Consider the following 23,203-nt stretch of genomic DNA (forward strand, 5'->3'; position numbering starts at 1 on the left):
AGTCGTGTCCGACTCTGTGCGACCCCATAGACGGCAGCCCACCAGGCTCCCCTGTCCCTGGGATTCTCCAGGCAAGAACACTGGAGTGAGTTGCCATTTCCTTCTCCAGTAAATACCCTACTGTGTCTAAAATAGATAGCTAGTGGGAAATTCCTGTATGACACAGCCTAACCTGGCTTTCTGTGATGACCTAGGTGGGTGGGAGGGAGGTTCAGGAGGAAGGAGATATATGTGTACATATAGCTGATTCACATTGTTGTACAGCAGAAACCAACACAACATTGTAAAGCAATTATCCTCCAAAAATTTTTAAAATGCATATCCTTTTCACCTATGAATTTCACTTTTAGCAAATATATGCAAAGATGTGTATAACTTTGTTATAATATTGTTTGTAATAATAAAAGCCTGGAAGCAAATGTCCATCACTAGGAGGATTAGTTAAATATATAGTAATACTGCTGTGCAGTGGATTTCTATGCAGATGCTAAGAATGAATTAAATCCATATGTGTCAAAATGAAATCATCCCTAAGAAAACTGTGAAAAAAGCAAGGTACAGTGTATGTAATAGCAACCATTTGAAAAAAATTTGGTGAGTGCACACACACACTTGTAGGTACATAGACTGTCTCTTGAAGAGACGATAAAAAGTTGAAGGAAGTGCTTATCTCTGAGGAGGGGAACTGTTGGCTGGAAGACAAGGTTGGAAAGAGACTTTTCACTGTATATGTGTGTAGTTAGGCAACAGTTGTTAGGAAAAAATTCTTTATGGGTTGCTCATATTTCTGCTTCCCTTGTGAGTTAAGGTACTGACTCTCTTTTGTTCTTTACTGTTTTTTTCAAAAATATTTGTATAGCAAAAAGTCTTAGAGGATAGAGATAATATCTCCCTGCTGAGCAAAAGTCAGGTTTGTTTACTGTCCAGTATAATAAAGATAATGTCTCCTTGCCATAGAGGTCAGATAGACTTACTGTCCTGAAAAGATTTGGGTTCCCTCCACTCAGGGTTCCTTGTCTATACCGCAGCCCACCACATGTGCGGGCATCTCCTGCCCTCTGCATTGCCCCATGTGACTGGGCTGATAATCTACTGCTATTAGTGTGACTACTGAAGTCTTTGGTCTCTGATGTAGGAGTTTCATGTATTCTGCCAGCATCCAGGAAACTGTGGCAAGCTAATTTGTTGGCTTGCAAATAGGGTAAAAGTGGAATCAGTGGCATATTTGATTTTCTTGGGCTCCAAAATCACTGCAAACGGTGACTGCAGCCATGAAATTGAAAGACACTTGCTTCTAGGAAGAAAAGCTACGACAAACCTAGCTGCTACTGCTAAGTCACTTCAGTCGTGTCCGACTCTGCGTGACCCCATAGACAGCGTATTAAAAAGCAGAGACTTCACTTTGCCGACAAAGATCCGTGTAGTCAAAGCGATGGTTTTTCCAGTACAGATGTGAGAGTTGGACCGTAACGAAGGCTGAGCACCAAAGAATTGATGCTTTCAAATTGTGGTGACTGGAGAAGACTCTTGAGAGTCCCTTGTACTGCACGGAGATCAAATCCGTCAATCCTAAAGGAAATCAATCTTGAATATTCATCGGAAGGACTGTTGCTGAAGCTGAACTTCCAAACTTTGGACGCCTAATGTGAAGAGCTGACTCATTGGAAAAGACCCTGATGCTGGGAAAGATAAAAGGCAAAAGAAGAAGAATATGACAGAGGATGAGGTGAGGTGGTTGGATGGCATCACCAACTCAGTGGACGTGAATTTGAGCAAAGTCTGGGAGACAGTGAAGGACAGGGAAGCCTGGCCTGCTGCAGTCCATAGGGTTGCAGAGTTGGACATGACTGTTACTGAACAACAACAAAATAGGATGATGTCTCAGACCCTTCATAGTTCTTAACAAGATACCCAGCGGACAAAAAATTTACTTTTTCAAATAAAAGAAGTGGGAGATTCAGAGCTTTTTAGATCCCATCATTCTGACTTGAAAATGTCAGTCTAACAAGGTAAGACAGATCTAGAGAACTGATCTAGAAAATGAGCCCTTTGTCTGCAGAGGAATCGACTCCCTTGAGTGGGAGAAAACCAGTATTTCCTGGGCATTCACCATATTGAAGTGCACTTCAAATATATTTGGATTGAAATATCTCTTCTTCATTCCTCATTATAAATCTGAAGTTAGGTTTTTTTATCCACATTTACAGATAAAGACACAGGACCAGATGTGTTACTTGCCTAAGGTCACACTGGGATTCAAACTTGTGTCTGTCTGCGTTAAGCTCATGCTCTTCACATTGTAATAAACAACTTCCTAACTTTCTATAAGTGTTAGTGTTGACTTTCTACTTTTTCATGTAGAAGTTTCTTCTTTCCCATCTTCAGATAGCTGGTTATCTGCATGAGGGATTTAGTTGTCTGTAACTATCAGATTATATATTGAATTTTTCTTTCTGTTTCCAGTCTGTATAGGCAAATGTTTTACAGCTGTGTTTCTTAAACTTCCTTTATGAAAGCTCTCTTAATTGTGTAAGACAGTCAATGCAGTTTGTGATTTAAAGGCTGATGCAACTTTATGATCTTCAAAATTCACGAGGATTTATATTCTACCCTGTAATATATCTGTTACTGGGTTTTTCAGAGATCAATAAGTAACATCACGAGTTCAGGACCAGTTGAGAGGACATAGGGATCAGATAGGATGCAAATTGTCAGGTTATTTTTTTATTGTGGTAAAATGTACATATCATAAAATTTACCAGTTTAACCATTTGTAAGTATTTATAAGTTCAATGGCCTTAAATGTATTCACATTGTTATGCAGCCGTCTCCACTATTCATCCCAGAATTTTTTATTATCCCAAACTAAAATTCTATAACTATTAAATGGCTCCTTATATCAGCTTCCGCCCCAACCTCTGTTCTACTTTCTGTCTCTGATTTTGACAAATCTAAATACCTCATGTAAGTGGAATCATAAAATACTTGTCATTTTGTGATTAGCTTATTTCATTTAGCAGTGTCCTCAAGATTTATCCGTGTTGTACCATGTGTCAGAATTTCCTTCTTTTTCTTTTAAGGCTGAATAAATATTCCATGTATATATATACCACATTATGTATCCATTCATCTGTTGATGGATATCTGAGTTGTTTCTGCCTTAAAAATTTTTTTTAATTGAAGTATTGTTGATTTACAATGTTGTGTTTAATTTGTGCTCTATAGCAAGGTGACTCATATATATTTTCTTTTTCATATTCTTTTCCATTATGGTTTATCACAGGATATTAACTATTGTTCCTGGTGCTAGACAGTAGGACTTGTTTATCCATCCTATGTATAATAGTTTGCATCTGCTAATCCCAAATGCCCAATCCTTCCCTCCCCACCCCTGTTCCCCATTGGCAATCACAAGTCTGTTCTCTATATTTGTGGGTCTGTTTTTGTTTCATAGATATGTTCATTTATTTTGTATTTTAGATTCCACATATAAGTGGTATCATATGGTGTTTGTTTTTCTCTTTCTGCCTTAACTTCGCTTAGGGTGAACCTAGAGGTCCATGCATATTGATGCAAATGGCATTATTTCACTCTTTTTAATGGCTGAGCAATATTTCATTTGTGTGTGTGTGTGTATGTATGTATGTGTACCACATCTTCTTCATCCATTCATCTGTCGATGGACATTTTGGTTGTTTCTATGTCTTGTCTGGAGAAGGAAATGGCAACCCACTCCAATGTTCTTGCCTGGAGAATCCCAGGGACGGCGGAGCCTGGTGGCCTGCCGTCTGTGGGATCGCACAGGGTCGGACATGACTGAAGCGACTTAGCAGCTTGTCTTGTCTATTGTAATTAGTGCTGCTATGAATAGGGGTGCATGTATCTTATTTTGTTTTGGTTTTTAATAATAAGTTTTAACATAGTGGAGAACAGTTACTGAATAATTTTAAAATAAGTAAAGGTTATTAATGTCAGCTTAAAATAAAATTTTGAGTAACACTTACCTGACATTAGATAATTCTCTAATAATTAGCATCTTTTCACCTGCCTGTTGGCCATCTATATGTTGTCTTTGGAGAAGTGTCTACTTAGGTCTTCTGCCCATTTTTTGCTTGGGTTGTTTGTTTGTTTGTTTTGTTATTGAATTGTAGAAGCTGTTTGTTTGTTTGTTTTGGAAATTAAGTCCGTGTTGGTTGCATCATTTGCAAATATTTTCTCGCATTCTGTAGGCTGTCTTTTCAGTTTGTTTATCGTTTCCTTTGCTGTGCAAAAGCTTGTAAATTTGATTAGGTCCCATTTGTGTGATTTTGCTTTTATTTCTTGGGAGAATGACCTAAGAGAATTTTGATACTGTTTATGTCAGAATGTTTTGCCTATGTTCTTTCTGGGAGTTTTATGGTGTCTTATCTTATATTTAAGTCTTTAAATCATTTTGAGTTTATTTTTGTGTATGATGTGAGGGTATGTTCTGGCTTCATTGATTTACATGGGACTGTCCAGAGTTATTTCTACCTTTTGGTTGTTGTGAATAATGTTGCTGTAAATATTTGTGTGCAGATATATGTTGGAATTCTTGCTTTTATTCTTTTGTGTATATACCCAGAAGTGAAATTGCTGGATCATATAGTAATTCTATATTTAACTTTTTGAGAAACGATTATACTGTTCTCCACAGTGGCTGCACCATTTTATAGTCCCACCAGCAGTGCACAAGTGTTCTAATTTCTCTACATTCTTACCAACGCTTGTTATTTTCTGTTTTGTTTGGTTTTATTTATTTATCTTTTTGGCTGCACCACACAACATGTGGGATCTTAGATCCCAGACCAGGAATCAAACCCATGCTCCTTGCAGTGGAAGCACAGAGTCTTAACCATTGTACCGCCAGAGAAGTCCCTTGGTTTTGGTTTTTGTTTTTTTTTTTTTTTTTTGGTTTTGGTTTTGATAATAGCCGTACTAATGGGTCAGGGCTTCCCTGGTGGTGCAGTGATAAAGAGTCTGCCTGCCAATGCAGAAGGCACAGGACACTTGGCTTGGATCCCTGGGTCGACAAGATCCCTTGGAATAGGAAATTGCAACCCACTGCAGTATTCTTGCCTGGAGAATCCCATGGACAGAGGAGCCTGGTGCTTTATAGTCTGTAGGGTCTCAAAAGTGTCAGACACAGCTGAACACTTACACACACACGCACGCACACACACACGTACACACGCATCCACCTCGTTACAAGCAGCTTAGAATATTCAGGTCCTGTCTCTGTCAGAGCAAATGAGAGTATGTTCTCTGGGTAGTAGGCTAGGATACAAAGAAGAGCGCCCAGAAGGGAATGAGCTGTTCATGCCTAGCTATGGAAAGAGTGAAGGGAAAGGGGAAGGCTGGGGAGAGGAGGACAGGAGCTCTCTGGTGAAGTCATCCTCATGAAAATATGTGAGCAGGAAGCAAGTTTCTTAACATTTATGTGAGTTTTAACATTAAAAATGCTTTAATTTCTTACAGTCAAGTAAATTTCCTCTACAAATATAGCCTTGTTTTACCCTGTTCTCCTAACCACCTACCCCAGTTTTGGGTATGTGTAACCTAATGTGATAATTAAAGGCTTATAGGAACATAGTTTTACATCCCAAAAAAGCAATGCTCATAGGGTCACATTGAAAAGTTTTAAAAAATTTAATCCATACCTATATTAATAAGTATAAATAGCTCTGTGTCTGCACTGTCCCACCTAGTCAATATGATTGAACATTTTAAAATGTTTTACTTGATTATAAAAATAATGTTTTAAAATTGAAAAATGTGAAACAGTGAAGGAAATGAATTAAATCATCCATAGTTCTTCTATCCAGTGATAACCACAGTTACCACTTTGTGTACTTTTGCTCTGTGCATATATTTTACATACTATATAAAATTCTGTAACCTGCAGTTTTAGTGCTCTTGATAAGTGTTTCCCCATGTTGTTAAAAACTCATAAACATTTTAACTGGTGAATACTATTCTATATTAGTTAGTCATTTTCTTAATTTCATTTGTTTAGTTTGTTTTTCTTTCTTTCCTCTTCATTTCATTTTTTTTTCCATTTTATATTTTTTACTATTATAAATAGTGCTACAGTGGACATGATTGCTTATTATATTTGTCTACATTTCTGATTGTCTGTCAGGATACCTAGAAGTGAAATTCTTAGGTCAAAGAGCATTAACATTTTTAAGACTCTTTAACAGAAAGGTGAGAGTCTCCCTTGACTGTATACTTTTTGGTATAGGTTAAGATAGTTGCAATTAGAATTTGTTTTATCTGGGATTTATTTCAGTATACATGCTGTGAATTTAAATTTTTTCTTTTTTTTGCAAGCTACTCAGTTGTCTTGTGCTTTTATAGGAAAATTCTGCTTCTGTCTTCTCATTGCTTAATTCATTCAACAGAGATGTAGTGAACACCTGTTTATATCCCAGACTACGCACTAGGTGCTGCAAGGACTGCTAGGGTGAGTAAGAAGCAGTCACTGCTCTGTGGAATATCTTTTTGCAGCAGGAGGAGGTACATGTGTTGCAATCATTCCCATCTGTTGTCAGTGGCTTTTTCCTCAGCTAAGCAGGCGGCTCCCTCCGTTCATGCTATTTATATTATCAAGGGAATGAACCAAAACTCAGCCTTTTTGGAGGACAGTTTTTGCCTAGTAGAAAGTAGGAATATTGAACTGTGGCTGACTGGCACTTTTCTTTACTACAGCTTGCATAAATTTCTGCCTATAATTAAGTGCCCTAAGGTATCTGATGCTAGTTCCTCTACCTGGGCTCTGGAGCCCACCTCTCCCTCATTTCCATCTCTCTTCTGAGTTGTGAGCCTTTTTCTCTTTACTGTATCCTACCCATTAGGCACTTTGAACTACCCTTGCCTTAAGCCCACAATGCCTTAACCACTTTTCTTTCTCCCAGTCTCTCTTCAGTTCATTGCCAGCTAGCTCTGCCTTCATCATTACATTGAATTATTATCTCTTTGTTGTTAAATCTTTTTTTTTGGTCATGAGTCGTGGCTTATGGGATCCTAGTCCCCTTATCAGGGATTGAACCCAGGCACACACAAGTGAAAGTACTGATTTCCAACCACTGGACCACCAGGGGATTCCCTTGGTTGTTAAATCTAATAGAAACTTCTCAATCTTCATCTTCCTTTACCCCTCAATAGTATTAACATTCTTGACCAAAAACTTACTTGAAATACTCCTTGTTTTCATCCTGCTATTCAGCCACTTCTTATTTCCTCTCTGTACTCCTCTTGCCTTTAAAACTTTTCTCTACGGTTCTCTCTTAGAATCTGTCCCTTCTCTTGTCATTTTTAAAAAAAATTATTTCTTTTTAAGTGAAGGATAATTACAGTATTGTGTTGATTTCTGCCATACTTCAACATGGATCAGCCATAGGTATACATACCTCCCCTCTCTCCTGAGCCTCCCTCCCACCTCCTACCCCTTGTCATTTTATATAATTCCTAGGTGATTTACTCTCATGGTTTCAAACACCAGTTATATGCTTATGTGCTGATTACCACCAAAATCTGTGTGTTCAATCCAAATCATACTACCTTATTGGATATCTCCTTGTGTTATGTCTCACAGGTCCCTTAAAATCACCACGGTAATTTGGAACAAATCCAACGCTTCTTTTATGACCCCCAGTTCAGTGAGGGTGTTCATATCTACACAGTTGTGCCAGCTGGAGATATGGGTTTTTGCCTTTGTCCCTCTGTCTTACTCTTACTCTCACTCTCATTCCACATCTGATAAGTCCTGTCACTTCAACCTAATCACCACTGAATCCTATGTTGTTGTTTAATGAGTACTGTATCTTTAACAGACTATCCTTTTCATTTGTATGACAGCTAAAAACAGAGTCGCTGTGGGTCATTGTCTTTTTCTTCAAGAAGATGTTTTTCGTATATTTGGTAATGAATTTGGGATGGAGAGGTACAGCCTTCTTTATTTCCCTATTCTTTTCTTTTCAGTGGATTTTCAGAGTGCTTTATATTTAGAAGGTACTGAGCAATTGTGTTGAACTGAAATAAAAGGATTTGAAACTGTTTAAAAACTAGCTTAATTGAGAAGCTTCTGCATGTTTTCCTTAAGTCTGATGAAGAAGAATTAAGAAATGTGTGTTATAATAATGGAGAATTAGAAATTGAAAGTTATTATTAAGATACTTGGGAGGTGGTGAACAGCAAATTAAATAGAATAATGCTGCTTGACATATAGTTCAGTTCATCAGCTGTGTTTAGAGACTATCAGCTTCTAACTTGATTTCAATAAAATGTTAAGAAGATCAGAATGTACCCAATTTGAGTGGTGGAGTTGCTGAAGGACTGAAGAAGAAATTAACTTTTTTATTGCTTATTTTTCAGTGTATTAATCTTTTGGATCATCATCTCTATTTCATAGGAAAAATATTAGTATGCTATAATCAAATATGTGGTATATTCCCACTTTAACAACTAGGTTTTATTCATATTAGCAGGTAAATCTTCAGTTAAATTCACATATTTTAATTGGGAGCAAACCATGAGTGTTAGAGGTACTACATAATAACTCAATTACAAGAAAGTAGAAGAAAGGAGAGTGAACAAAGGATGTTCACTCACAGAGCTTTTTATGTATGTGGGCCACCAGATGGCAGAGTGGTTCCACATCAGCTGGGAAGGATGAGAGAGGGACAATGTCACCAGCTATTTAGGGATGGGATGTTCTTAAGTCGGTTCTTGGTAACCTCAGATGTCTGTTTTCTGTGTTAAAAGCAGGCCAGCAGCTTATAATTGCATGTTTGAATTTGTTTCTTTTGAAGTTGGCTTTATGCTACTACCAAATGAACCATGTCAGTATCCCTATTGTGATTTTTGTCAGAGGGTTAACTTTTTAGATACAAGAATCAAAAATACTAAAAACATTAAAAATTGAACATAAAAATTACTATGCAGTATGAAGATAAACTTCCGTTGTTTAGTGAACAATGCTACTGAAATTATACTCTAAAAAATTCATTGATAGTCTTTAAATGACTAATATAAATAACTTATGACCCAAATAAGGAATACCTTTAATAATATGAGGGACCGAACAAAGGTAAGGAACATGAACCCTCATTGCTTTGAAATGAAGAGTTTTGTTTTTCTTAGTTGTGGATAGTTTATTTGAAGTTTTAAGACAGATTTTCTGCACAGTTCATATATCCATTTGAATAATATATGTAGTCCTAGAACCAGAAGAAGTGAACTATAATTGAATTGTAATGTTTTTATTACATACTAATAGCTATGAACTGATTCTTATTTAGTAATGAAAGCTTGGTGTAGAGAACCTAGATTAAAATGGAAAATAAAAAATGGTGAATTATGGACTATCTGGGTACTTTAGGGAAATATTTAATTTTGGTTGTGTGACACCTTAGTCCTCTTGTGGGTTGACACAGGATGTAATTAAATAAATATTGAGGTTATAAAGCCACAAGACAGAATAGGCAAAGAGTAAGGTTTTTTAAAAATTTAGATATAAATATAACATTACTTTTAAGTGTATGGTGATTTTTTTGTATGTTGCAAAATGATCACAATAAGTCGAGTTAACATCTATCACTACACAGTCACACTTTTTTTTTCTTATGATGAGAACTTTTAAGATCTATACTTAGCAACTTTCAAATACACAATATAGTATTATTAATTATAGTCACCATGATATAAATAACATCCCTCAGTTCAGTTCAGTCACTCAGTCGTGTCCAACTCTTTGCGACCCCATGAACTGCAGCACGCCAGGCCTCCCTGTCCATCACCAACTGCCAGAGTCTACCCAAACCCATGTCCATTGAGTCAGTGATGCCATCCAACCATCTCATCCTCTGTCGTCCCCTTCTCCTCCTGACCTCAATCTTTCCCAGCATCAGGGACTTTTCCAGTGAGTCAGTTCTTTGCATCAGATGGCCAAAGTATTAGAGTTTCAGCTTCAACATCAGTCCTTCCAATGAACACCCAGGACTGATCTCCTTTAGGATGGACTGGCTGGATCTTCTTGCAGTCCAAGGGACTCTCAAGAGTCTTCTGCAACACCACAGTTCAAAAGCATCAATTCTTCAGTGCTCAGCTTCCTTTATAGTCCAATTCTCACATCCATACATGACTCCTGGAAAAACCATAGCCTTGACTAGATGGACCTTTGTTGACAGAGTAATGTCTCTGCTTTTTAATATGCTGCCTTGGTTGGTCATAACTTTCCTTCCAAGGAGTAAGCGTCTTTTAGTTTCATGGCTACAATCACCATCAGCAGTGATTTTGGAGCCCCCAAAAATAAAGTCTTCCACTGTTTCCCCATCTATTGGCCATGAAGCGATGGGACCGGATGCCATTATCTCTGAACGTTGAGCTTTAAGCCAACTGTTTTCAGTCTCCTCTTTCACTTTCATCAAGAGGCTCTTTAGTTCTTCACTTTCTGCCATAAGGGTGGTGTCATCTGCATATCTGAGGTTATTGATATTTCTCCTGGCAGTCTTGATTCCAGCTTGTGCTTCCTCCAGCCCAGCATTTCTCATGATGTATTCTGCATATAAGTTAAATAAGCAGGGTGACAATATACAGCCTTGACGTACCTCTTTTCCTATTTGGAACCAGTCTGTTGTTCAAAGCAAAAACAACACCCAGTTGTGGATGGGACTGGTGATAGAAGCAAGGTTCGATGCTGTAAAGAGCAATATTGCATAGGAACCTGGAATGTTAGGTCCATAAATCAAGGCAAATTGGAAGTGGTCAAACAGGAGATGGCAAGAGTGGACATCGACATTCTAGGAATCAGTGAACTAAGATGGACTGGAATGGGTGAATCTAACTCAGATGACCATTATATCTACTACTGTGGACAGGAATCCCTTAGAAGAAATGGAGTAGCCCTCATAGTCAACAAAAGAGTCTGAAATGCAGTACTTGGATGTAGTGTCAAAAACAACAGAATGATCTCTGTTCATTTCCAAGGCAAACCATTCAATACCACGGTAATCCAAGTCTATGTCCTGACCAGTAATGCTGAAGAAGCTGAAGCTGAACGGTTCTATGAAGACCTACAAAACCTTCTAGAACTAACACCCCCAAAAGATGTCCTTTTCATTATAGGGGACTGGAATGCAAAAGTAGGAAGTCAAGAAACACCTGGAGTAACAGGCAAATTTGGCCTCGGAGTACAGAATGGAGCAGGGCAAAGGCTAATAGAGTTTTGCCAAGAGAACGCACTGGTCATAGCAAGCACCCTGTTCCAGCAACACAAGAGAAGACTCTACACATGAACATCACCAGATGGTCAATACCAAAATCAGGTTGATGATATTCTTTGCAGCCAAACATGGAGAAGCTCTATACAGTCAGCAAAAACAAGACCGGGAGCTGACTATGGCTCAGATCATGAACTCCTTGTTGCCAAATTCAGACTTAAATTGAAGAAAGTAGGGAAAACCACTAGACCATTCAGGTATGACCTAAATCAAATCCCTTATGACTATACAGTGGAAGTGAGAAACAGATTTAAGGGACTGGATGTGATAGACAGACAGGATGGAGGTTTGTGACATTGTACAGGAGACAGGAATCAAGACCATCCCCAAGAAAAAGAAATGCAAATAACATCCCTAGGACTTACTTATTTTATAACTGCAAGTTTGTGTCTTTTGATCACCTTCACCCATTTTGTTCACCTGTCACCTCTGGCAGCCACTAATCTCTTCTATCTATGAGTTTTGGGTGGTTTTTTTTTAGTGAGGAGGCATTATTAGATTCCATATATAAGTGAAGGAATAAGTTTTGAGGATGAGACCTATTCAAGACAGCTAAGCTATGTGTTAAATATCAAAAACAGATGAGGAACTTTTTGTGAAATTATTTTGGGGCAGAGACCAAGGGCATTGGGATTCCTGTGGCCCCAAAAAGCTGTCTGAAGCCTGGGAAAAATTTGAGAGCCAGACTAGAGGAGTATCTCTCTGCCTTTTCAAGTACCAATGTAACTGAAAGAAGTACCTTTGCTGTGACCTAAGGATGCAAATAGGGCAAAAATCTAACAGGTTGAGTTTTCAGAGAAGAATCCTTCCTCTAGATATGGGCTTTAGAAAATACTGAGCTGAGAATTCAAATGGTACTGTCAGTTTTAACATGACAGAGTACATATATAATAATCATAACTTTGGGTTGGCATTTTAGAAGTTGACAGTCTTTACCTTCTTGAGATTACTGACCTTATAAAACCAAAAGGGCTTGAGCAGTTTCATTTAATGTTAGTGAAAAAAATGGTGTTTTTTGCTAGCCTTGGATTGGAAGAAAAATACAGAAAAAAGAATATATTTTTTGAACTGGCATCAGTTCTTTACTTTCAGATTTGATCTTTATTTCCAAGCACTGAAGAAATGGGATTAGAAAGGCACCCAACACTGAGTTTATCCCTGAGGCATCCTCCTACTTGATCTCCAGTAATAATAACTCCTAGGATCTTAGTCATTTTGTTGTGTGTTTAAAGAGAGTGTCTTCATCTCTTTTCATTTGTCATTCAGATCAATCTAAATCTTTTAAAAATTCTATTCTGTTGGTTGTGTCAACTCTCTTTTGATTTTACTTTTGATGTCCATGTTTTAAAGGTTGTCAGTTGTCTGATACTTTCCATTTCCTAAATGTCGGTTAGCTGAACTTTTACCAAATAAGCTCTGCAATTCAGGGATAGTAGAGAAAATAAATGTTTACTATTAATTGCATTTTATAGTGTAAAGTTAAAACTTTAGATGAGTTTAAAAGGAACTCTTAATGTAAATTACAAAATAAAAAATGAAACCTGTATGCCAAAAAGATATATCAATGTAGTTGTAGCTTTGATATCTTTTTATAAGTATAGGGAACCTTAAAATATTGGAAAAGAACTAATGAGATACTGCATTTTCTATGAACCACTATAACAGAATATATCTATTAAATAGAAAAGAGGGGCAGAAGTAAAGAAACTCAGTAATAGTAAGACTAATGATACAGGTTCCAAATAAATCTTTCCAGTGGCAAGATTTGCAGTGAGCACTTTGCCTCATGCCTGTCTGGGAAAGGGGAGTGGGAGTGAGGTGTCACAGACATCAAAAACAGGATCTTCATTTTGGAAGCCCAAAGATTGAGACATAATGTGTCCCACCAGAGTGAGGAAGCACTGTTCAGCCTAGAGATTTTTTTTTAGTTTTTTTCTGGAACCATAAAACTGGATTGTCTTTGTTTAATATTGAATTAGGTTATTAAATGCTTTTATTTATATTTATAGTATATTTGTTTCATATTTACATAATTTTATACTTATATAATGATTTTATGTTTGAAATATACAATAATTTATGGGTGATTATACTTGTTTTGGGGAGAAGGCAATGGTACCCCACTGCAGTACTCTTGCCTGGAAAATCCCATGGACAGAGGAGCCTGGTAGGCTACAGTCCATGGGGTCGCTAAGAGTCGGACATGACTGAGCGACTTCACTTTCACTTTTTTCCCTTTCATGCACTGGAGAAGGAAATGGCAACCCACTCCAGTGTTCTTGCCTGGAGAATCCTAGGGACGGCGGAGCCTGGTGGGCTGCCGTCCATGGGGTCGCACAGAGTCGGACACGACTGAAGCGACTTAGCAGCAGCAGCAGCAGCATACTTGTTTTGAAGACCTCTGATAAAATATACAGTCATATGGATATGAAATATGGGGGATTGAATAAATAGCTCTACTTGTTAACCTATGAATTTTACTTCTGAAGTAAGTTTGAGACATTTATAGAAAAAAGTATGTCTCTACAGCTGTTTTTTCAACTGTACAGTTAACTTCCTGGAATTCCTTCTAGTTTTCACTGATTTGGCACTTTCTGATCTTTTGAAACAGTGACCATATGGAGAATGTGTACGGCTACCTGATGAAGTACACCAACCTGGTCACTGGGTGGCAGTACAGGTAAGTGTGATTCTCCTGCCACTTCTCTCTCTCTCTCCCAAGAGAACAGAAATGGGCCTGATGATTTTATAATCTGATGTTACATGGTTGGGAAACATGTTAGAGAAAGATTTACTGTGTTTTTTAAAAGTCTGATGACTTTCTTTTTCTATTTTTAGGGGGTAAGAGGAGTTAACATTGTCCAAATTGCAGCCTCCAAATACATCAGAAGTTACTGTTACGTTAAGATTAGTATCATTTATCAACTCGCGTTGGGCTTCTTATGTGTATTTCCAGTGGTTAGGCTTTTAGGGTGGTTTGGAGACAGCAAAGAGATTTGTGTTAGGTGCCTGTTGAGGATTCTTGCTTCTTTTCGTTGTTGAGGATTCTTAAACTCTTCTGAGACCTTGAAAAGTTTAAATAACCAACCTGAGGTCAAACAAACAGTCAAGAGGTGGCACAGCCAACAATCTTAAATACTTTGTGGAATTGATATTTGTGGGGCAGGGGACTAAACTTTTATTTTTTTATTGTGGTAAAATATAACATAAAATTTACCGTTTTAAACATCTTTTGGTATGCAGTTCAGTGGTATTAAATACATTCACATTTTTGTGCAACCATCACCCCCATTCATCTCAGAACTCTTTGCATCTCCTCAGACTAAAACTGTACCCATTAAACAATAATTTCACATTTTCCTCTCCCCCTGAGTCCTTAAGCAACCACTATTCTTCTCTCTGTCTCTATGAATTTGACTACTCTAGGTACCTTATATAAGTGGAATCGTATAATATTTGTCCTTTTGTGATTGGCTTATTTCATTTAGTATAATGTCCTCAAAGTTCATCCATGTAATGTGTGTCAGAATTCTCTACCTTTTGAGGGCTGAAAAACAGTCCCTTGTACGTATATACCACATTTTGTTTATCCAGTTATCAATCAGTGGACATTTGGGTTGCTTCCATCTTTTGACTGTTGTGAATAATGCTGCTGTGAGCATTGGTATACTCAATATCAGAGTCACTGCTCTCATTCATGTGTATATATACCCAGAAGTGGAATTGCTGAATCACATTGTAGTTCTATGTTTAATTTTTTTGGGAATCTCCATACTGTTTTCCATAGCAGCTGCACTGTTATACATTCCTACCAGCAGTGTACAAGGATTCCAGTTTCTCTACATCTTCTCAACACTTGTTACTTTCTGTTGTGTGTATGTGTGTGTGTATAATAGCCATCTTAATGGGTATTGAGTGTTGTCTCGTGGTTTTTTTAAACTATTTAAAAAAGTGATAAAGCTAGAATCTGAACCCAAATAGTTCTGACTCCCAGGTTGGTATTTTCATTATAAATACTGCTGCTTATTCACGTGTCATTTGAAGATCTCTGATTTTGGTTATAATGGAATAATAAACTGATTCTGCCTTTCTACCTTAAACAATTAGAAAATGGGGCATAGTATATGAAAGAATGTTTTCCAGAATTCAAAAAGTAGTTGAAGGACTGTAATGAACATGTGATTGCTTAAAAGAGAAGGCAGTTTGGGATATGTTTAATTTGAAGTAACAGTAGGGCTTTCACATAAGAGTGATATGCCAGAAATTGGAGGTTATATGAGAGGTCAAAGCTGGATATGAAATTATAGAAGAGAATCATTCCTGTTGAAGTGAAAAGGGTAGTTCTCTAAGGTTCCCACACTTTATTTTTTTTAAGAAAGAACAAAGTCAGGGGAGCCTTTTCATTTTTCATTTTCTCACTTCAGTTTTTATGTAATTTTTTGAAGGCTTATACATTTAAATGACATATAAAATATTTTTAAAAGATTTTTATGTCACTTTGCTTTTAGCACTGTTTTTTGTTCTCTTTTTAAAAAGGGAAATAGGCTAACTTTTCTCCCCCATGGCATTCAGTGAATTTTATTCATGTTATATTATTGAATATTACTGAGAAATTCTCAGAAGTGGAACAGAGTAGGAAAGCTCCAAAGTATACCCAAGCATATAAGATTTAGTATATGTTAAATATGGCATTTCAGGTCAGTGGTGACTTGAGGCCATGGGAAGAAGGGGCATGTGTTTGTATCCTTGTGTGAGGGAGCATACTAAAAAGATCCATTGGCCGCTGGTTGCCCAAGGAGTTAGCTAAGAGATCCAAGCAAAGTTCTAGCATAGGGAAGGGCATTGCTTCTGCTCTTGCAATTCTTCTAGCTGTCCTAGAGGCCAGTTTTAGCACCAACAGAAAGTGTGGGAATGAAGACAACCCATTCCCATTTGCCACTGAGAATACAACCTTTTACCTGTTTGTCCCATCAGAGAGATCTCAGGTTGTCAACTGGTTTGCTGCAAGCTCATTTTCCCTTTTCTGCCAGACTGCCTGGAGGCTTGTGGCACAGCAGTGATATCCTGGGTTCCCAGCATGAATTGCAGATTGCATGATAAAAGAGGAACAGAAAGGTTAAGACCATGTTAAAGGAACTTGAGTTTAGAGCTCAGTTCCTTTGGTAGGCCTAGCCACTCGGTCCCTGAGCTGTGATAAAGCTTAAGTAACAAAAGCACTGTACCTGTGCCAGGTATTCAAGGTGGTTTCCCTGCAATCTAGTTCTGTTTGACTAAGAGCAACTTAGAGCAGCTTGGAGAAACCCAGCATGAGCTTACTCTGTAAATAATAAATTGCTTGTTTTGGAATGTGGTGCCCTAGGAAATAGCAAAACCCTCTCTTGAATGTACTTCCTTTCACTTTCAATTAGCATTCATGAATAGGAGATCTCTTCCTACTTAGAAGTTCTATACATGCTCAGCACTAAAGCCTATGATGGTCAACACAAAGCATATGCTCGCCTTTCCATCCAAAATCTTCCCTGAAATTGATTTTTGCTATCATAAGACACACTTCCAAGTCAGAATAGTTTTTAAAGTTCCATTCCAAACTACTTCATTTTAAGTTGTTGGTTATTCTGAAGATTTTTCATTTTCTCAAACTTGTAGTCTTTATTATTTTGAAATTGCACAAAATAAGCAATTATTTAATTTTTCTTTTAACAATGTGACTTTTCAGCATATAAAGATAAATGCTGAATCTTAAGCCTTTTTTTCTATGTTTCTTTATTTTCTTGGTTAGACCAGCTTGCTAAGAATGCTGTAATCAAAAGTCTAGTCCCCTTCTGGGCAAAATAGCTTTCAGTTTCCTTACTATGTGGATTGTCTCTCCATCTCCAATCTGCACATCTTGTACATCTCCATAGAAAGGGTGAAGGAAGAACATTTGGGTTAATTCGTGTATGATGAAAGACAGCCTACATTGCGTTATTGGTGCCACTGGGTCCATAGCATCATCTTATTAATAGGTAATCAGTTGTTGACTCATTTCTATCATTTTAGGGGTTCCTCCTCAGTATTACCTTTGTATATCTAGGTGAGTGCTTCCCATGTTGTAGATTTGTGGTAATGCTTTTGGGATAAGAAATACATGTTCCCAGTAACTTGAGATTTCCAACATTGTTCTCTAAATTTTCTTTGAATTGACTTCTTAGAAAGAGACCAGTCTTTTTTCTTTGTTTGAACTAATTGGGCTTATTGCTTAGACTAGTAGAAAGAGATTTCTTTCCTTATTTCCTTCATTCATTCCTTTCTTTATTTCTTGTTTGTCTGTTCATTTGTTCCTTTGATCACAACTTTATTGAGATGTAGTGCCTATTTTAAGTGTACAGCTCAATGGTTTTTAGTATATTCAAGAGATTGCTTTCTTGCTAACAGACCTCTTTCATTTACTTGATGAATTTTTTATAGTAGCTTCATGACTTAGTCTGTTCAGGCTGCTGTAATAAAATGCCACCAACCTGATAGCTTTTAAGCAACAAGAATTTATTTCTCACAATTCTGGAGGGTGGAAGTCCGCCCATAATTATGGTGCTGCATGGTCAGGAAAGGATCCTCTTTTGGATCGCAGACTTATCTTTGTATTCTTATATGGCCGTAAAGGGGCAAGGGAGCTCTCTTGGGTCTTTTATAAAGGCACTAATCCCATTCATAAGAGTGTTACAGCCTTTTAACCTGATCACTTCCCAAAGGCCCTATCCCTTAATATCCTTACTTTAAGGGTTAGGATTTCCACATGTGAATTTGGCAGGGGAAGGGGAGGGGACACATTCAGACCATAGAAGATTACTAAGGACAGGTTGTATGTTTTAGAAATTTAAGATGATTTTAGTGGCTATTTTGTGTTAGTTAAAATGATCCCTTCAGATCTTAGGGAAAATAATGTTAAACAGCCCTTCTAAAAACGGCCAAAAATGTTAGGGGCAGTTCACTAAGTAGAACTACAGATGGTCAGTAAACACATGAAAGAATGTTTAACACCTCTAGTAATTAAAGAAATGGAAATTTAAAACTTTAAAAAATATTAAAATTGATTTATCAAATATAATCAGAATATATGAACATAATTTTAAAAGTCATGCTGTGCTTAGTTGCTCAGTCGTGACCGACTCTTTGCGACCCTATAGCCCACCAGGTTCCTCTGTCCATGGGATTCTCCAGGCAAGAGTACTAGAATGGGTTGCCATGTCATCCTGCAGAGGATCTTCCCAACCCAGGGATTGAATCCAAGTCTCCCGTGTTGTGGGTGGATTCTTTACTGTCTGAACCACCAGGGAAGCCCCTTTAAAAGTCATAAGCATGCTAAAAGATGAATGAGAAAAACAATAGTCTTGCTTTCCCAGCTCCCTTTTCAGGTAGCTGCTTTCAACTTCTCTTATTTGCTTCTGCTTCTCGTTGTTTCTTTTTCTTTCCCTTAATAAAAGGCCGATTACGTTCTCCTCCAGTTTGGTATGATTGATATAGTTGCCACGTTGCTTAAGACAGTATCTTCTAGGAACTTGAACTGGATCAAATTGTCTGTCTGGATGTATTACAGAATACATTAACATGTAGAATACCAAATTGCTTTAAACCCAAACATTAATTTTTTGGAATGGAAGCTTTTCAGGTTTTTTCCTAAAGAAAAGAACTATTGCACTACTTAAATTGGAATCCAAATTAATATATTTCCCAAAGTAGTTAATCTAAAACCAAATCAGAACATCAAATTCTTTTCCAAAGTGTATCATTATTTCATCATTTAGTTTCAAGTTCCTTATGTTTCTGCATCTCCAGTTGCAGCCTTTTCATTTTTAAACAGGATAAGTAATCTTTAGTTGTGACCTATTTAATAATGTGTTCACAAAGTCTTGCTACTTTGGCATTATTTATAGTTTATTTCACTGGTTAAATCTTAAATCATGTTCATTTCTTACCTAGCATTTGTTAACCCCAGAGCTCATGCTTTGATTTGTTCCCAGTGAATTTTGAATAAAAACTCTCCCTACCATTTGTCTTTGGGAACTTACCCTTCCTGTTAATGAATTCTGGAGAGAAATCTTCCTCTGAAGGATACTGTATCTTTGTTTCCTTTCTGCATTGTCTTGTATGCCTCTTCCTTATTAAATGCCTCTTTCACAGCTGAAGATTTTTATTAAACTTATTCAATTCTTCAGTAACATTTACTGTTAGGAAATTCAGTCTAATGTTTCTAAGTACTTCTTGAGATGCTTTTGAATTTTATTTTTTTAATAGAAAAAACTCAAAAATATGTGATTAAAATTTGGATTGCTTTAGTTTGACTAGGGGAAATATTTTAAAAGTATGACCTTCTTTAAAATCATTGCAGGTTTTTTGTTCTAAATAATGAAGCTGGGCTGTTGGAGTATTTTGTGAATGAACAGTCTAGAAATCAAAAACCCAGAGGTACTTTGCAGCTTGCAGGAGCTGTAATATCACCCAGTGATGAGGACTCTCACACCTTCACTGTAAATGCTGCCAGTGGGGAACAGTATAAACTCCGAGGTATGACTGAAATATGAGAATTAATAGTGTGATTTTCTTCTTCCTTGAGAAGTTGGTATACTTCCCTCCTTTCATTTAGGTTTTGGAAATAGAAACTGCTACCATTGATGATACAGAAACAGTGTTCTACACCTTTGAATTGTTTTAAGGATTTATGAGATCTGTTTTAATTTATGACTTTTAAGTTGCACAGTGAGCAAGTCTGTTTAAAATTGACCCCTCTAAGAAATTTGTATAGATGAAATACTGAGAAATCTAAAAACATAGACTTGTTTAAAATTTTTTTGTCTCCCACAGATTTGTATTTTACTCCCTTTCTTGATTTAGTTGATATGCTCTCTTTGTGTTTTTTTAATGATTAATGTACATAATTGGGATTTATGAAAATGCTTGTATTCAGGTATAATGTCTTTAGATAAATTTAATTTGTATAGAGGTTTCTATTTTTAATTAATACACAAAGTATGATGTTAATCCTAATTGATCATGCTAGAGATCTGAAAGAATATACTGAGTACACATCAAATGTTTAATAAAGGATATTTATTTGAAGAAGAGCATATGTTTAAGAGAAAGTTAAGACACGTCAAGTTCCATATACCCACCTAGCTGTATGTAATTTATCCTCCTTAGGAAATATCCACATCCAGCTATGGTGTTACCTAACAAGGTTGATGCTTTGGCCTTTTTCCTACCTCCCTCTGGTCAGGGAGAGTAGGAACATGCCCTGATTTTCAGTGATCTGTTCTTCATGCTATAGACAATTAATTGTATTCTAAAAATAAATGAAAAAGTAAATAACTTGTAGATACTTTTTATCAGCCACAGATGCTAAAGAGCGACAACATTGGGTTAGCAGACTTCAGATATGTACACAACACCATACTGAAGCTATTGGCAAGGTATGTGGATTCATGTATGATATTAATGTACGGAAATGGGGAAAGATCTTTTTAACTTTATATTTTTGCATTTTAAAATTGAGATTCACATACCATAAAATTGATCCTTTTAAAGTGTACAATTTCATGGTTTTTATTAGTGTATTCATAAGATTATATAGCTGTTGCAACTATCTAATTCCTGAACATTTTCATCACCTTCCAAAAAACCCGTATCTGTTTAATAGTCACTCCCTATTCATATCTCTCCTCCCAGTCCCCTGGCAAACACTAACCTGTAATTTCTGTTTCAATAGATTTATCTATTCTGGGCATTTGATATAAATGGAATCATACAGTATGTGGTGTTTGTTTGTTTGTTTTCGTCTGGCTTTTTACGATAAGCATAACATCTTAAAGGTTCATCCATGTCATTGCATGGACCATACTTTATTCCTTTTTAAGACTGAATAATCCTCTTTTATGGATATACCACATTATGTTTATCCAGGCATCAGCTGATAGGCATGTGGATTGTTTACATGTTGTGGCTATTATGAATAATACTTCTGTGAACATTTGTGTTCAAATTTTTGTATAAACACATGATTTCAGTTTTCTAGGTTATTCCTAGGAGTGGAATTACTGGTTATATGGTAGTTGTTTAACTATTGAGGAACTGCCAAACGGTTTTTGAAATTGGCCAAATTATTTCCCATTCTCACCAGCAGTACATGAAGTTTCTAGTTTCTCCACATTCTTACTGATACTGTTACTGTTCTTTTTTACAATTATTATGGCCATCCTCATGGTTATGAAGTAGAATTTTGTTGTGGTTTTGATTTCATTTCTCTAATGGCTAATAAGGTTAAGCGTCTTTTCATGTGCTTATAGATAATTTCTGTATCTGATTTGGAGTGTTTTCTTTTTTAAGATGAGAAGGAGGGTCTTAGTACTTGAAATCTGAGGTTAGAAATGTCTAAAAATGAATATGTGGGAAGCAGAGTTAAAGGCAATGGCAACCCACTGTAGTGCTCTTGCCTGGAAAATCCCATGGACGGAGGAGCCTGGTAGGCTACAGTCCATGGGGTCGCTAGGAGTCGGACACGACTGAGCGACTTCGCTTTCACTTTTCACTTTCATGCATTGGAGAAGGAAATGGAAACCCACTCGAGTACTCTTGCTGGAGAATCCCAGGGACGGTGGAGCCTGGTGGGCTGCCGTCTGTGGGGTCGCACAGAGTCGGACACGACTGAAGCGACTTAGCAGCAGTAGCAGCAGCAGAGTTAAAGGATTTCCATACCTACTTTTTTGTTTTCTTCCTAGTGTTCCTTCACCACAGCTAAATTTTTTAAAGTTGTGATTTAGGCCTGCAGCCTTTAAGAAATCCAGCAGAAAACTTTATTCTTGCTGCAAGATTCTAATCATTGGCAGTGACCAGAAAGTGCTAGTATATTTCAAAGATGCTTGAATGTTACACTAGAAAAATTATTATATTGAGTATTGATGAATATATTTTTTGCTTCAATCATGATGTTTAGATATCTGAAATTAGAAATTTCTTGTTATTCTAATATATGTCTAATGTAAAAAAAGAATTCTTGACAGCACACACCTGGAATTAATTTTCTGAGTAAATTACCAGTTTACTATCGGATGTATGAAATACTTAGACTTTGAAGGTCTTAAATTTTTCCATCTTCAGAACTATTCTTGTAGTTAATTCTGAGATTAACTTTATTTTTAAAACTGTTTGTGTGTAAGCTGCCACTATATTTTAGGTTGAGAGTTTACCTAAATTTTAAAAAAGGAATTATTTTCTTTGTCTAATAGAATAATCCTCCTCTCAAATCACGGAGCTTCTCACTTGCATCTAGTGGTAATTCTCCTATATCCCAGAGGAGACCAAGTCAAAATACCATTTCCTTTTTTAATGTTGGACATTCCAAACTACAATCAGTGAGCAAAAGAGCTAACTTACCTCCAGACCATCTTGTGGAAGTCAGAGAAGTAAGTATGAATTGAAATCGAGTTAAAATGCATAAAATAATATTACCAGCTTGATTTTTGTCACAAAAAATTTTTAAATCCTGTTTGTGTCTTCTGGGGGCCTCAATGTTTAGGTCATAGCAGTTCCCCGATTCTTTAGGTGTCAGCTAGGTTCTGTGTACACTGTCATGTTTCAAAAATCTGTATCTTTCATTTCCCAAGAGAAAGTATAGACTCCTTTAATGTAAAATTTATGATAAAAGGGTTATTCAGCCTAGTGGGAAGACTGTGTGATCAAACAAGTGACTTTTTTTTTTTACTGATACATGTAAATAGAGAATTTTAAACACACAAAAATAGAATAGTTAAATCCTTGATGTTCCGTTATGTCACCATTTTCCTTATTCTCTTTGAAACTAAGTACCAAATACTTCTAGTTAATAAAAAATGCAGTTAGATTCTTAATAATCCAGGTGTTGTTTCCTGAGTTAA

The 23,203-nt window shown here is 36.8% G+C and overlaps 1 protein-coding gene across 3 annotated transcripts in view; it reads left to right on the forward strand.

The window, feature by feature from the left end:
• Window positions 1-23,203, forward strand: part of OSBPL11 (oxysterol binding protein like 11) — a 90,461-nt gene that overhangs the window by 13,963 nt on the left and 53,295 nt on the right. For 2 of the 3 annotated variants that reach the window (XM_081571671.1, XM_081571670.1), the window contains exons 2-5: window positions 13,912-13,980; window positions 19,666-19,841; window positions 20,664-20,743; window positions 22,556-22,732. In XM_081571671.1, coding sequence (XP_081427797.1) covers window positions 13,912-13,980; window positions 19,666-19,841; window positions 20,664-20,743; window positions 22,556-22,732 — 502 coding nt within the window. The remainder of the gene's footprint in view (window positions 1-13,911; window positions 13,981-19,665; window positions 19,842-20,663; window positions 20,744-22,555; window positions 22,733-23,203) is intronic. The other variant, XM_081571672.1, reaches the window with a different exon arrangement.

The sequence above is a fragment of the Giraffa tippelskirchi genome, chromosome 2 (assembly GCF_054371585.1).
Source record: "Giraffa tippelskirchi isolate mGirTip1 chromosome 2, T2T-mGirTip1v1.2.pri, whole genome shotgun sequence".
Classification (NCBI taxonomy): domain Eukaryota; kingdom Metazoa; phylum Chordata; class Mammalia; order Artiodactyla; family Giraffidae; genus Giraffa; species Giraffa tippelskirchi.